The following is a 15,080-nucleotide window of genomic DNA, read 5'->3' on the forward strand; positions in this document are numbered from 1 at the left end:
TTTTTAAATGCACTACCTAACAGAATACTCCATTCTACTGAATGTACAACAATGCATTCAACCATATGACCTGTCTTTGTAATACTCACTTGTGCTTTATAGTAACCTGTTTACATTAATGTTTTATCACTGATTTCATATCAATATATTGTTTACAAAACTTGTTTACAAAAACAAGCAATACAAAACATTGTTTATTATTATTGTTCTATAATATATATACCAATATACAGTCACTGAACATATTCCTATTAGTTCTGCAGCTTGTGGAACTCTGAAACATGGTGTCATACACAATGGTGTTTTATCTTTCTCCCTCATTCTATCTCTTTCAATCTGTCTCTCTCTTTCTATCTGTCTGTCTATCTCTGTCTCACAGGTACACATAAATACAAGTATACATAGTATAAATTACCTAGGATAACCCAAGAAATCCAGACAAAGTGCTATACTCTACTTGAAGATGTGAGTAAAAATGATGACACAGTCTTGTGGCTCTCTGAGACAGAGAGCTAGACGGATAGACAGATAGACAGGGAGCTTGACAGACAGACAAATAGACAGACAGAAATGTTAGTGTACCAGTACCAGTGTACTAGTGTTCCACCCTCCTCCTCCTCCTCTTCCTCTTCCTCCTCTTCCCCCTACTCTTCCTCCTCTTCTCCCTACTCTTCCTCATACTCTTCCTCCTCCTCCTCCTCTTCCTCCTCCTCCTCTTCCTCCTCCTCCTCCTCTTCCTCCTCCTCCTCTTCTTCCTCTTCCTCCTACTCTTCCTCCTCCTCCTCTTCTTCCTCTTCCCCCTAATCTTCCTCCTACTATTCCTCTTCCTCCTCCTCTTCCTCTTATTCCTCTTCCTCCTACTCTTCCTCTTCCTCCTCCTCCTCTTCCTCCTCCTCCTCTTCCTCTTCTTCCTCTTCCCCCTACTCTTCCTCCTTCTCCTTCTCCTCCTCGTCCATAGTGTAAATTACAAGGAGTCGGCAGCTGTCAAAGTGACATATTGGCTCATTACTCTTTCCCCCTCCGGCCTGTCAAAACAATGGGGTCGGATGCTGCTTCCCCTCCTCCATTCTATCTAATTATCTTTCTCCCTCATTCTATCTGTCTGTCTATCTCTGTCTCACAGGTACACATAAATACAAGTATACATAGTATAAATTACCTATGATAACCCAAGAAACCCAGACAAAGTGCTATACTCTGCTTGAAGATGTGAGTAAAAGTGATGACACAGTCTTGTGGCTCTCTGAGACAGAGAGCTAGATGGATAGACAGGGAGCTTGACAGACAGGCAAATAGACAGACAGAAATGTTAGTATACCAGCAAAAACAAAGGGAGGGCGATGTTCATCTCATCTTTTGGCATCAGCTCTACCCTTATTTACCCTCATCAAACGTCAGCACTTATCAGATGTTATCTCCCCTTATCTTGTTACTGTCATGGGTGAACATTTATTATTACATATTATTATTATTACCTATTATTATTATTATGTATTATTATTATTATGTATTATTATTATGTATTATTATTATTATGTATTATTATTATGTATTATTGTTATCATTACGTATTCTTCTTCCTCCTCCTCCTCCTCCTCCTCCTCCTCCTCCTCTTCTTCCTCCTCCTCCTCCTCTTCTTCTTCCTCCTCCTCCTCTTCTTCTTCCTCCTCCTCCTCCTCTGCCTCCTCCTCCTCTTGCCTCCTCCTCCTCTTGCCTCCTCCTCCTCTTGCCTCCTCCTCCTCTTGCCTCCTCCTCCTCTTGCCTCCTCCTCCTCTTGCCTCCTCCTCCTCTTGCCTCCTCCTCCTCTTGCCTCCTCCTCCTCTTGCCTCCTCCTCCTCTTGCCTCCTCCTCCTCTTGCCTCCTCCTCCTCCATTCTTGGAACAAGTTTGAAGAGCTTGTAGTTCATAATCACTATCATTATCATCACCAATGCTCACATCTGAGTCTGGGATTTTGGAAAATAGGAGTTTCCTCTTTGATTCTGGTACAACTGAACGACGGCCCAGCACCAGAGGTGGAAGGCTGTGGGTTGTCTGGGTTTTCCTCACTATTACCCATATTATGGTAATTAGTTTCGGTCAAAACCTCACCAGAACCTTGAAACTCATCTTCACTGTCACTTCCATCTGTATTAGAACTGTCACTGGGGAACAAAAGTGTCCCAATTCGCCGAGGAGTGAGGAACTTCTTACCGCAGGGCACGGTGGAAATTGTGTACTATGATGGCATTCCCACAATGCACCACTGGGTCCCAGATTTTTTTCCTACTGTGCACACCCACCACACAGACCCATTCTCTCACATCTAGGCTTATCAGCCTTTTCCTGCGAGATTTGAGGCCGCTAGAATTTATGCGTACTAGTACGTCAAAAACCCCTACGTGTAAGACGTACTAGTATGACCAAAACCCTCAAAGGGTTAAATCCATTACTGCGGGTTCTCTCTTGGAGAGATATCCTCAAGACCTTGTTAATATCCCCTTTATTAATACGTATCTTCCACTTATACACTTCGATCAGGTCTCCCCTCATTCTTCGTCTAACAAGTGAATGTAACTTAAGAGTCTTCAATCTTTCTTCATAAGGAAGATTTCTAATGCTATGTATTAATTTAGTCATCCTACGCTGAATGTTTTCTAACAAATTTATGTCCATTCTGTAATATGGGGACCAGAATTGAGCTGCATAGTCTAGGTGAGGCCTTACTAATGATGTATAAAGCTGCAGTATGACCTCTGGACTTCTGTTGCTTACACTTCTTGATATAAATCCCAGTAATCTATTTGCCTTGTTACGTACGCTTAGGCATTGCTGTCTTGGTTTAAGGTTGCTGCTCACCATAACCCCCCCCCCCCCCAAGTCCTTTTCGCAATCTGTATGGCTAAGTTCTACATCATTTAACTTATAAGTGCTAGGGTTATGGACACTCCTGAGCTTCAGAACCTTGCATTTATCTACATTGAACTGCATTTGCCACTTTTCTGACCAAGAATAGAGTTTGTTTAAATCCTCCTTAAGTTCCATAACATCTACGTTTGAATCAATTATCCTACCTATCTTTGTGTCATCGGCGAATTTGCTCATATCACTAGTAATTCCCTCATCAAGATCATTGATATATATTATAAACAACAACAGGCCCAAGACTGATCCCTGTGGAACGCCACTTGTTACAGATCCCCACTCAGATTGAACCCCATTTATGGACACTCTCTGCTTCCTGTCTGTGAGCCATGACTCGATCCATGAGAGCACTTTTCCCCCCAATGCCATGAGGTGCCACTTTCTTTAACAGTCTATGGTGCGGAACTCTACCAAAAGCCTTACTAAAATCTAAGTAAATAATATCAAATTCTTTATCGTGGTCAACAGCCTCAAAAGCTTTACTGAAGAAAGTTAATAAATTAATTAGACAAGACCAGCCTCTTGTGAATCCATGCTGAGTATCATTAATCAAGCTATGCTTATTGAGATGGCTTCTTATAATCTCAGCTATAATTGACTAGTAATTTGCCTACAATTGAGGTCAGGCTTATTGGGTGGTAATTTGACGGTAACGACTTGTCCCCTGTTTTAAAAATAGGAATTACATTAGCCATCTTCCACATATCAGACACTACACCTGTTTGAAGAGATAAATTAAAAATATTAGTTAATGGTTCAGAGTTCCATTTTGCATTCCTTAAGAACCCTTGAAAAAACCTCATCAGGACCCGGCGATTTATTTTGCTTCAGTCTGTCTATCTGCTTCACAACCATTTCACTAGTGACTGTGATGTTACATAATTTATCTTCTAGCCCACTATAAAAATTAATTACTGGAATATTGTTAGTGTCTTCCTGTGTAAAAACCGAGAGAAAATAATTATTTAAAATCGAGCACATTTCTTGTGTAAGTCAAGTTGGTTAATTTTATTAAGTGTATTCTAACCTAACCACTCTGTAATCCGGCAAGCTCAATAATCTGGCACACCACAGGTCCCAATGATGCCGGATTTGTGATGGTGGACCTGTACTTTGCTACGAGTTCTTGAATTCTACCGAGTTTCTCACCTTTACCAAAGACCTGGCACTAGGAGTTTTCTTTGGGGCCATGGTGGCTTATTTAGCAGTTGCAAGCACTAAAACAAATGGAATATTACAAAATGTATCGTATGAATGCGTGGGACCGTCCTCACTTGCTGATATACAATGGCACACTGTAAATAGTGTGGGGCCACTCGGGGCCGTGCATACATGTCTGGGATGAATGACTATTTGCGAGTCAAACGATGATTTGAGAGTCAGTGTTTTGACAAAAAAAAATACAATTTTTTAAAATTACAACTTCCGATGTTTATGAAAAATGAGGGTCCACTGTACTATGGGGTGCACAATAAAGTATAAATTTGTACAAATATGTAGTCTTGAAAATAAGAAAAAATTTTGGAGCGAGTTAAACAAGTTAAGAAAGCCTAGGGAAAATATGGATTTGTCAGTTAAAAACAGAGTAGGGGAGTTAGTAGATGGGGAGATGGAGGTATTGGGTAGATGGCGAGAATATTTTGAGGAACTTTTAAATGTTAAGGAAGAAACAGAGGCAGTAATTTCATGCACTGGTCAGGGAGGTATACCATCTTTTAGGAGTGAAGAAGAGCAGAATGTAAGTGTGGGGGAGGTACGTGAGGCATTACGTAAAATGAAAGGGGGTAAAGCAGCTGGAACTGATGGGATCATGACAGAAATGTTAAAAGCAGGGGGGGATATAGTGTTGGAGTGGTTGGTACTTTTGTTTAATAAATGTATGAAAGAGGGGAAGGTACCTAGGGATTGGCAGAGAGCATGTATAGTCCCTTTATATAAAGGGAAAGGGGACAAAAGAGACTGTAAAAATTACAGAGGAATAAGCTTACTGAGTATACCAGGAAAAGTGTACGGTAGGGTTATAATTGAAAGAATTAGAGGTAAGACAGAATGTAGGATTGCGGATGAGCAAGGAGGTTTTAGAGTGGGTAGGGGATGTGTAGATCAGGTGTTTACATTGAAGCATATATGTGAACAGTATTTAGATAAAGATAGGGAGGTTTTTATTGCATTTATGGATTTAGAAAAGGCATATGATAGAGTGGATAGAGGAGCAATGTGGCAGATGTTGCAAGTATATGGAATAGGTGGTAAGTTATTAAATGCTGTAAAGAGTTTTTATGAGGATAGTGAGGCTCAGGTTAGGGTGTGTAGAAGAGAGGGAGACTACTTCCCGGTAAAAGTAGGTCTTAGACAGGGATGTGTAATGTCACCATGGTTGTTTAATATATTTATAGATGGGGTTGTAAAGGAAGTAAATGCTAGGGTGTTTGGGAGAGGGGTGGGATTAAATTATGGGGAATCAAATTCAAAATGGGAATTGACACAGTTACTTTTTGCTGATGATACTGTGCTTATGGGAGATTCTAAAGAAAAATTGCAAAGGTTAGTGGATGAGTTTGGGAATGTGTGTAAAGGTAGAAAGTTGAAAGTGAACATAGAAAAGAGTAAGGTGATGAGGGTGTCAAATGATTTAGATAAAGAAAAATTGGATATCAAATTGGGGAGGAGGAGTATGGATGAAGTGAATGTTTTCAGATACTTGGGAGTTGACGTGTCGGCGGATGGATTTATGAAGGATGAGGTTAATCATAGAATTGATGAGGGAAAAAAGGTGAGTGGTGCGTTGAGGTATATGTGGAGTCAAAAAACGTTATCTATGGAGGCAAAGAAGGGAATGTATGAAAGTATAGTAGTACCAACACTCTTATATGGGTGTGAAGCTTGGGTGGTAAATGCAGCAGCAAGGAGACGGTTGGAGGCAGCGGAGATGTCCTGTCTAAGGGCAATGTGTGGTGTAAATATTATGCAAAAAATTCGGAGTGTGGAAATTAGGAGAAGGTGTGGAGTTAATAAAAGTATTAGTCAGAGGGCAGAAGAGGGGTTGTTGAGGTGGTTTGGTCATTTAGAGAGAATGGATCACAGTAGAATGACATGGAAAGCATATAAATCTATAGGGGAAGGAAGGCGGGGTAGGGGTCGTCCTCGAAAGGGTTGGAGAGAGGGGGTAAAGGAGGTTTTGTGGGTAAGGGGCTTGGATTTCCAGCAAGCGTGCGTGAGCGTGTTAGATAGGAGTGAATGGAGACGAATGGTACTTGGGACCTGACGATCTGTTGGAGTGTGAGCAGGGTAATATTTAGTGAAGGGATTCAGGGAAACCGGTTATTTTCATATAGTCGGACTTGAGTCCTGGAAATGGGAAGTACAATGCCTGCACTTTAAAGGAGGGGTTTGGGATATTGGCAGTTTGGAGGGATATGTTGTGTATCTTTATATGTGTATGCTTCTAGACTGTTGTATTCTGAGCACCTCTGCAAAAACAGTGATAATGTGCGAGTGTGGTGAAAGTGTTGAATGATGATGAAAGTATTTTCTTTTTGGGGATTTTCTTTCTTTTTTGGGTCACCCTGCCTCGGTGGGAGACGGCCCAATTTTTCAAAAAAAAAAAAAAAAAAAAAAAAAAAAAATGTAGTCTTGGAGACTATAGTGTGCTGAGTGGCTGCATACAATACCAACTTGTAGAGGAGCCCATCGTAACTCCGAGTTGTTGGTAAATAAGTATGTTGCCATGTAAGGAGAGAGACTGTACTCTCTCCCAGAAGAACCTGATAATTCAGTACACTCTCCCAGAAGCAACCACATAATTCAGTGCTCTCTCCCAGAAACAACCAGGTAATTCAGTACTCTCCCTGAAACACCCAGATAATCCAGTACTCTCTCTCAGAAGCACCCAGATAATTCAGTACTCTTTCCCAGAAGCACCCAGATAATTCAGTACTTTCTCCCAGAAGCAACCACATAATCCAGTCCTCTCCCAGATAATTCAGTACTCTCTCTCCAAGAAGCACCCAGATAATTCAGTACTCTCTCCCAGAAGCAACCAGATAATTCAGTACTCCCTCCCAGAAGCACCCAGATAATACAGTACTCTCTCCCAGGAGAACCACACAACTCAGTACTATCTCCCAGAGGCACCCCAGATAATTCAGTACTCTCTTCCAGAAGCAAACACATAATCCAGTACTCTCTCCCAGAAGAACCAGATAATCACTGTCTCCATATATAATTTTCAGAGAAGAAACAATTTTGGCAAATAAAACAAAGTTTATGTCTACATGTTGAGGAAAAAAATAACTGCAAAGAAAAAACGTATTAGGTTGGAAAGTCAAGAGTTAAATTGGAAAAGTAAAGTTAATGAAGAAAACTTGTGAATCATTAGTGACACTTACTGGACATTTGGCAATGTTGAGAGCTTTGCCAGAGACGGATGAGTAAGCAGGTGATGCAGACCTGATGGTCGCACATATATGTGACCCCCAGATAACTCTACACCCTTAAGGCCAGAATAAGACTTCTCATGATTTACTAACAAACACTGAAACAAATATATATACACACACACAAATTAGCAGTTTTCATATATATTTAATCTGCAGTATGCATAATGAAAATGTACATGTTTACATAAATTTATTTCAAGACAAGAAAACCACACCTTGTTAAATTCCATCATTTACTTTTCTTTTTACCCTGTTCTGGTGGGAAATGGCTGATTAAAAAAAAAAATAATTTACCATCACTCATTCTATAGCCATCTAGCCAGAAGGGTACTGGCATCACAATTCAAGCGGAGCTAAATGTTAAAATTTTTACGCTTCCAAATTCAATGTGTTTTGATTATGCAATGTTTTCACTAAAGAGCGTCTGTGAACAACTTCAGTTATCAATAAGGTTTATTTCTTTGCAAAGGTTACAATGTGTAATTACAATTTTGATTTGCTAAGTACAAAGATAGCCACTATCATGCCGAGGAATTTTGAGCAAACTAATCCTAATACACACACAGTAACTAATTAAAACTAGATAAGATAATAGTACATAGTAACTATACAGTGGACCCCTAGTTACTGGTCGCAATCTGTTCCTGAAGGTCGGCTGATAACCGAAATGGCCAATAACCGAATTAATACAGTGGACCCCCGGTTAACGATATTTTTTCATTCCAGAAGTATGTTCAGGTGCCAGTACTGACCGAATTTGTTCCCATACGGAATATTGTGAAGTAGATTAGTCCATTTCAGACCCCCAAACATACACGTACAAACGCACTTACATAAATACACTTACATAATTGGTCGCATTGGGAGGTGATCGTTAAGCGGGGGTCCACTGTATTTCCCATAAGAATTAATGATAATAAAATTAATTCGTTCCCAATAAAAATATTCACAAAAAAAAAAAATTTTTTTTTACAATTATGTAAGTATTACATACCTTTATTGAAGGCTAATACTGGCTTCTGGAAGATAGGGAGGAGGAAAGAGGGAGGAGTTAGTGTTTGGAAGGGGAATCCCCCTCCATGAAGACTTTAGGTAGTAATGCCTTCTCTGGGGTTACTTCCCTTGTGTGAAGGCTTACTCAGCCCTGTAACAACTTCAGTCAGTATTACTCAGGCTGGCTCCTCCTCAGGAAAATTAATGAATAGAAAAAGAAATAATAACAGACAAACATAAACACTATTATATAGAAAATATAAAATATAAAACACTTAAATATGAAATATTAATCCTACATTAAAGAAAATGAAAAATGAAAAATATAAATGATAACTGAATTTAACGCTAATATATATAGGGGTGTCTGGTGTTGGTGACACTGTGTTGTTGAAATCATAGCCGTTGCTGATGATGTGGGGGTGGGGTCGCAGGTGTTGGTTACAACCCACTGGCTAGTTCTTCACAGTATAGCCTTGAGTATTATATCCCGATGACAGGAAAGCAGGTTCTTTACCGCTGCAGTGATGAGGGGTTACGTCCTGCAATTTCATACAGGTGCACAGGTAATTAAATCCAAAAAGGGGAAGTCTCAGGACGTTAGTCCATCTCCACCAGTTCTTCTCGTTGATTGACAGGTGACCCTCTCTGTCATCCAAGCTGAAAAGATAGACAGGTTACCCACTGCTTAAATAATCACTCTCCATGATAAGTACAATACCTAAAAGATGTGGTGATTATTACAACAGTCAACATAGAGCAAGGCTGAAAAGACTAAGTTTATTATTAGTCAAAAGTGAAGCTTTCAACCCATAAATCCACTAGACTACAAGGCAGGCATGTACTTACAGTAGTGCTGGGAGCTGAGAGTCTAGTGATTACTGTTTGGACCAGAGCCCCACACATCACCTTTCGGGGGGGGAAGGAGGAGGAGGGGAAGGGATAGCGGGAGCTAGACTGACCCTACCTTAACAAGCAGCCGGCAGTCAAACTATCACTTTCGGGTCACTTTCGGGTGGGGGAAAAAGGTGGGAATAGCGGGAGCTACAAGTAGCCAGCAATGAAATTGTTACTATATACTCCCTCACTACTCCTATCTATTGAACTTTTCCCTCACACCTTGTCTGCCTTTTATTGCCATTAGAACCAGCTTGAGAGTCACTGGACTCCAGTCTCACAAAATAACTGTCCAAAGTGCTTTGTTTCTGGCGTCTCTAAGATTTCCCTGAAGTGGGACAGGGTTTTGTCACAAAACATGTTGCAGATATGGCTTGTTTCAGCTTTGTCAGGGTGGTGTTTCTCTACAAAAGCTTGCACCCTGGTCCACATTGCACACACCTCTTTAATCTCTGAAGAAGGCACCTCCTTCACTCTCTCTTCTTCTCCTCTGAAGCAAGTTCCTCAGCTGCAGTCTACTGCTGTTCAAGTTGAAGCTCGTACAGCTCTTCAGTGGTAAGCTCTTCCCTGTGGTCCTCCACCAACTCTTCCAAATCCTCACCACTCACCTCCAACCCCAGGGACTTCCCCAAAGACACAATAGAGTCCACAGGGTCAGTAGGGTCAGAGTCACAGCGAGTCTCAAACCCTTCAAAATCCCATGCATTATGATTAGCTTTCCACATCACACACAATCTATTCTTCATGACACTGTTTTTCTTAACCCTTTGAGGGTCGACAGGCCCTCTCCGAAACTCGTTCTCAGGGTCGGCCAAATTTAAAAAAAAAAAAAAAATATTTTCTCTTACGAAAAGATAGAGAATCTTTTCCCGATCATAAAGACACCAAAAGTTTGAAATTTGATAGAAAACTTACGAAATTATGCCCTCGCAAAGTTAGCGGTCTAGGCGATGTTTACGCATCGGCGATTTTGCCCACTTTGAGCCCTATTTTCGGCCAATTTCACTGTACTAGTCGACAAAAAACATGAATATTTCGCTAGAACTCCATTTTTTCTATCGAATAAGTGCAAGAAACCACCCATTTATGAAATTCAACTATCCAGTACAGTGGTCAGAATTTAGCAATTTTGCCAATTTCACACAAATTTCAAAAGATGCCAATTTCCGAATAGGGTCCAGAATAAACAAGAAAGACATTCCTGGCACTAAAATGACATTTCCTCTAGTCATTAGTCACGTCTCAAGGCCCCTCTTATATTCTTTTGCTTTCCATTTTGAATTTTTATTCTCACAAAAAATATAAGATTTACTGTTATGCAGACTACTGCATTAGTGTAAAAAATGGTATAAATATTATTGGTGCACTTGTGAAAGAATATTAGACTCACCAGTTGACGTGTATTGCACGCTTGGCACGATTTGTTTACTTTTGAAGTTTGGTAAAAATCGAACATTTCTGCTACTTTGAGCTCAATTTCAAGGCACCTTTCTTTGTAAAACCAGCCAAAATCATCTCAATTTCTGTAATATGTCTTTCATTCTATAAAATGAGACCAAGAAAACTAGAATACAACAATAAATACCATACGAAAATACACTGCAAAGTCGCTGATTTATTCCAAAAAAATGGTCAAAGTTTTTTTTTTCTCATTATGCACTGTGTGCTGCAGGATTTTTTTTAGACTGTGCACACTGGCCACATAGACCCATTCTTTCATATGAAGGCCTACCAGCTTTTGTCCCACTAGATTTGAGGCCGCTAGAATTTATGCGTACTAGTACGTCAAAAACCCCTACGCGTAAAACGTACTAGTACGACGAAAACCCTCAAAGGGTTAAACACAATGGGATTTTCTGAGTGATACACAAGTAAAGGCTTCACTTTGAAATCCCCACTTGCATTATCACACAACAAAAGAGTAAGCCTGTCTTTCATAGGCTTGTGTCCTGGCAGTGCCTTTTCCTCCTGGGTAATGTAGGTCCTCTTTGGCATTTTCTTCCAAAATAGGCCTGTTTTGTCACAAGTGAAAACTTATTGGGGTTCGAATCCTTCAGCCTTTACATAGTCCTGCAATTCGTGAACATACTTTTCAGCTGCACATTTGTCAGAACTTGCAGCCTCACCATGCCTTACAACACTGTGTATGCCACTATGCTTCTTAAATCTATCAAACCATCCTTTGCTGGCCCTAAATTCACAAACTGCAGCACTTGTTCCAGGCATTTTCTTTGCAAGATCCTCATGCAACTGCTTTGCCCTCTCACAAACAGTTGACTCCACTACACTGTCTCCCACTAATTCTTTTTCCTTAATCCACAGTAATAATTTTTCCATCTCTTCCATTATCAGTGTCCTTTGTTTAGTTAGAAAAGCTACTCCTTTTGCAACATTAGCATCTTTGATTTGTTCTTTCTTTGCCAGGATGGATGCAATTGTTGATTTATTCTTGCTGTACATCCTGGCAAGTTCCATCACCTTCATACCACTCTCAAACTTTTCAATCACCTCACGCTTAAATTCCATGGTGTTTCTCATTTTCTTTACCACAGGAACTTTACTAGGAATTTTCTTTGGAGCCATGGTTACTTATTTCACAGTTGCACTGCAAGAAAAACCACTAAAAACAATGGTAAACAAGTGAAATGTTTGTACGTATGAGCAGAAGCCTCCTCAGCCACCGAAAGACAAAGCCAAACTGATGTACAAGCTGCCCAAGCCGGTGGATGGAAGCATCCGAAACCGCCGATAACCGAGCAAACAGCCGATAACCGGGCGCCGAAAAACCCTCCGATAACCGAGTTGGCCGATAACCGAGTTGGCCGATAACCAAACCGGCCAACAACCCGGGGTCCACTGTGCAGTGGAACCTCAAAAATTGAAAGTATCACATATCGAACGTTTCGAAAATAAGACCATATTTTCGGACAAACTGTGTCCCTATTATCAAACGCGCCCCTATTTTCGGACCGCCGGGTACGGGACCTGTCCGCTGGCCCGCGTCCCCGCGCAGGCGCCGTGAGCAGTCTAGCTTTGTTTATGCTTGAGTGAACACTAACCTGCAATCTCATTAACACATTTTACGATTATTTAATTGTGTTTAGTGCTTGTGGGGCTGTGAAATAAGCTGCCTTGGGCCCAAAGAAACTTGCTAGCGGTACCCCTGTGGTAAAGAAAGTGAGAAACACCATAGATGTGAAGAAGGAAATAATACAGAAGTATGAGATTGGAGTGAGACTTGTTGAGCTTGCCAGGATGTACAGACGACTGTGGACAGTTATTTTGTGAGACAGAAACAGACGACTGTGGAGTTATTTTGCGAGACAAACAGACGATTGTGGACAGTTATTTTGTGAGACAGAAACAGAGGACTGTAGACAGTTATTTTGTGAGACTGGGGTCCAATGACTCTCAAGCTGGTCCTAGTGGCATTAAAATACAGAGAAGGGAAGCAACCCCAGAGAGGGCTTTGATACCGGAAGTCCTCATGGAGGGGGATTCTCCTTCCAAACATTAACCCCAACTCCCTCTCTCCTCCTGCCTATCTTCAAGATGCCATCACCAATCTTCAATAAAGGTAAGTAAAAATGTTATTTTATATTACTAGACATAATTAAAGACTATAGCATTTGTTGTGTGTATGTAAAACTGTAATTATTTTTTTTTATTTTTTATCATCACACTGGCCGATTCCCACCAAGGCAGGGTGGCCCGAAAAAGAAAAACTTTCACCATCATTCACTCCATCACTGTCTTGCCAGAAGGGTGCTTTACACTACAGTTTTTAAACTGCAACATTAACACCCCTCCTTCAGAGTGCAGGCACTGTACTTCCCATCTCCAGGACTCAAGTCCGGCCTGCCGGTTTCCCTGAACCCCTTCATAAATGTTACTTTGCTCACACTCCAACAGCACGTCAAGTATTAAAAACCATTTGTCTCCATTCACTCCTATCAAACACGCTCATGCATACCTGCTGGAAGTCCAAGCCCCTCGCACACAAAACCTCCTTTACCCCCTCTCTCCAACCTTTCCTAGGCCGACCCCTACCCCGCCTTCCTTCCACTACAGACTGATACACTCTTGAAGTCATTCTGTTTCGCTCCATTCTCTCTACATGTCCGAACCACCTCAACAACCCTTCCTCAGCCCTCTGGACAACAGTTTTGGTAATCCCGCACCTCCTCCTAACTTCCAAACTACGAATTCTCTGCATTATATTCACACCACACATTGTCCTCAGACATGACATCTCCACTGCCTCCAGCCTTCTCCTCGCTGCAACATTCATCACCCATGCTTCACACCCATATAAGAGCGTTGGTAAAACTATACTCTCATACATTCCCCTCTTTGCCTCCAAGGACAAAGTTCTTTGTCTCCACAGACTCCTAAGTGCACCACTCACTCTTTTTCCCTCATCAATTCTATGATTCACCTCATCTTTCATAGACCCATCCGCTAACACGTCCACTCCCAAATATCTGAATACATTCACCTCCTCCATACTCTCTCCCTCCAATCTGATATTCAATCTTTCATCACCTAATCTTTTTGTTATCCTCATAACCTTACTCTTTCCTGTATTCACCTTTAATTTTCTTCTTTTGCACACCCTACCAAATTCATCCACCAATCTCTGCAACTTCTCTTCAGAATCTCCCAAGAGCACAGTGTCATCAGCAAAGAGCAGCTGTGACAACTCCCATTTTGTGTGTGATTCTTTATCTTTTAACTCCACGCCTCTTGTCAAGACCCTCGCATTTACTTCTCTTACAACCCCATCTATAAATATATTAAACAACCACGGTGACATCACACATCCTTGTCTAAGGCCTACTTTTACTGGGAAATAATTTCCCTCTTTCCTACATACTCTAACTTGAGCCTCACTATCCTCGTAAAAACTCTTCACTGCTTTCAGTAACCTACCTCCTACACCATACACTTGCAACATCTGCCACATTGCCCCCCTATCCACCCTGTCATACGCCTTTTCCAAATCCATAAATGCCACAAAGACCTCTTTAGCCTTATCTAAATACTGTTCACTTATATGTTTCACTGTAAACACCTGGTCCACACACCCCCTACCTTTCCTAAAGCCTCCTTGTTCATCTGCTATCCTATTCTCCGTCTTACTCTTAATTCTTTCAATAATAACTCTACCATACACTTTACCAGGTATACTCAGCAGACTTATCCCCCTATAATTTTTGCACTCTCTTTTATCCCCTTTGCCTTTATACAAAGGAACTATGCATGCTCTCTGCCAATCCCTAGGTACCTTACCCTCTTCCATACATTTATTAAATAATTGCACCAACCACTCCAAAACTATATCCCCACCTGCTTTTAACATTTCTATCTTTAATCTCTATAAAATGTATTTTTTTTTTGTGAATATTTTTGGGTTTCTGGAACGGATTAATTGTATTTCCATTATTTCTTATGGGAAATATTGCTTCGAATTTCAGACTTTTCGAATTTAGAACTAGCTCCTGGAACGGATTAAGTTCGAAATTTGAGGTTCCACTGTACTTAAAACCAGACTAGTAGTAGTGGTTAACTGTTTTACAACCTTATTTAAACTTAATACAAGTGAGAGGTAGTAAGGTGGAGTAGGGTTTGGTAAAATAATCTTGAAATTGCATACAAAATCTAATAGGAATGGTGCAGGTGGTAATATTTTATGGATTGGCAGAATTAAAAGCCAGGAGGTCACATAATAACACTAATTAGCAGATGTTTTGGATGATTTGGCTAATATTGTGAGGTAAGATGCTTTTTTAGCAAAGTCTTAAATTTATAAGGTGTCAGGGGATCCTTGACCTGTTCCGGCAGCGAG

At 40.8% G+C, this 15,080-nt stretch overlaps 1 protein-coding gene across 8 annotated transcripts in view; it reads right to left on the reverse strand.

Moving 5' to 3' along the window:
* Positions 1 to 15,080, reverse strand: part of LOC128685331 (uro-adherence factor A) — a 125,169-nt gene that overhangs the window by 39,547 nt on the left and 70,542 nt on the right. For 7 of the 8 annotated variants that reach the window (XM_070082801.1, XM_070082798.1, XM_070082802.1 and 4 more), the window contains one exon: positions 7,292 to 7,437. The exons of the other annotated variant lie outside the window; for it this stretch is intronic. In XM_070082801.1, the coding sequence (XP_069938902.1) occupies positions 7,292 to 7,437 (146 nt within the window). The remainder of the gene's footprint in view (positions 1 to 7,291; positions 7,438 to 15,080) is intronic. 8 annotated transcript variants of the gene reach the window in all.

This window comes from Cherax quadricarinatus, chromosome 8 (genome assembly GCF_038502225.1).
Source record: "Cherax quadricarinatus isolate ZL_2023a chromosome 8, ASM3850222v1, whole genome shotgun sequence".
In the NCBI taxonomy this organism is placed as follows: Eukaryota; Metazoa; Arthropoda; class Malacostraca; order Decapoda; family Parastacidae; genus Cherax; species Cherax quadricarinatus.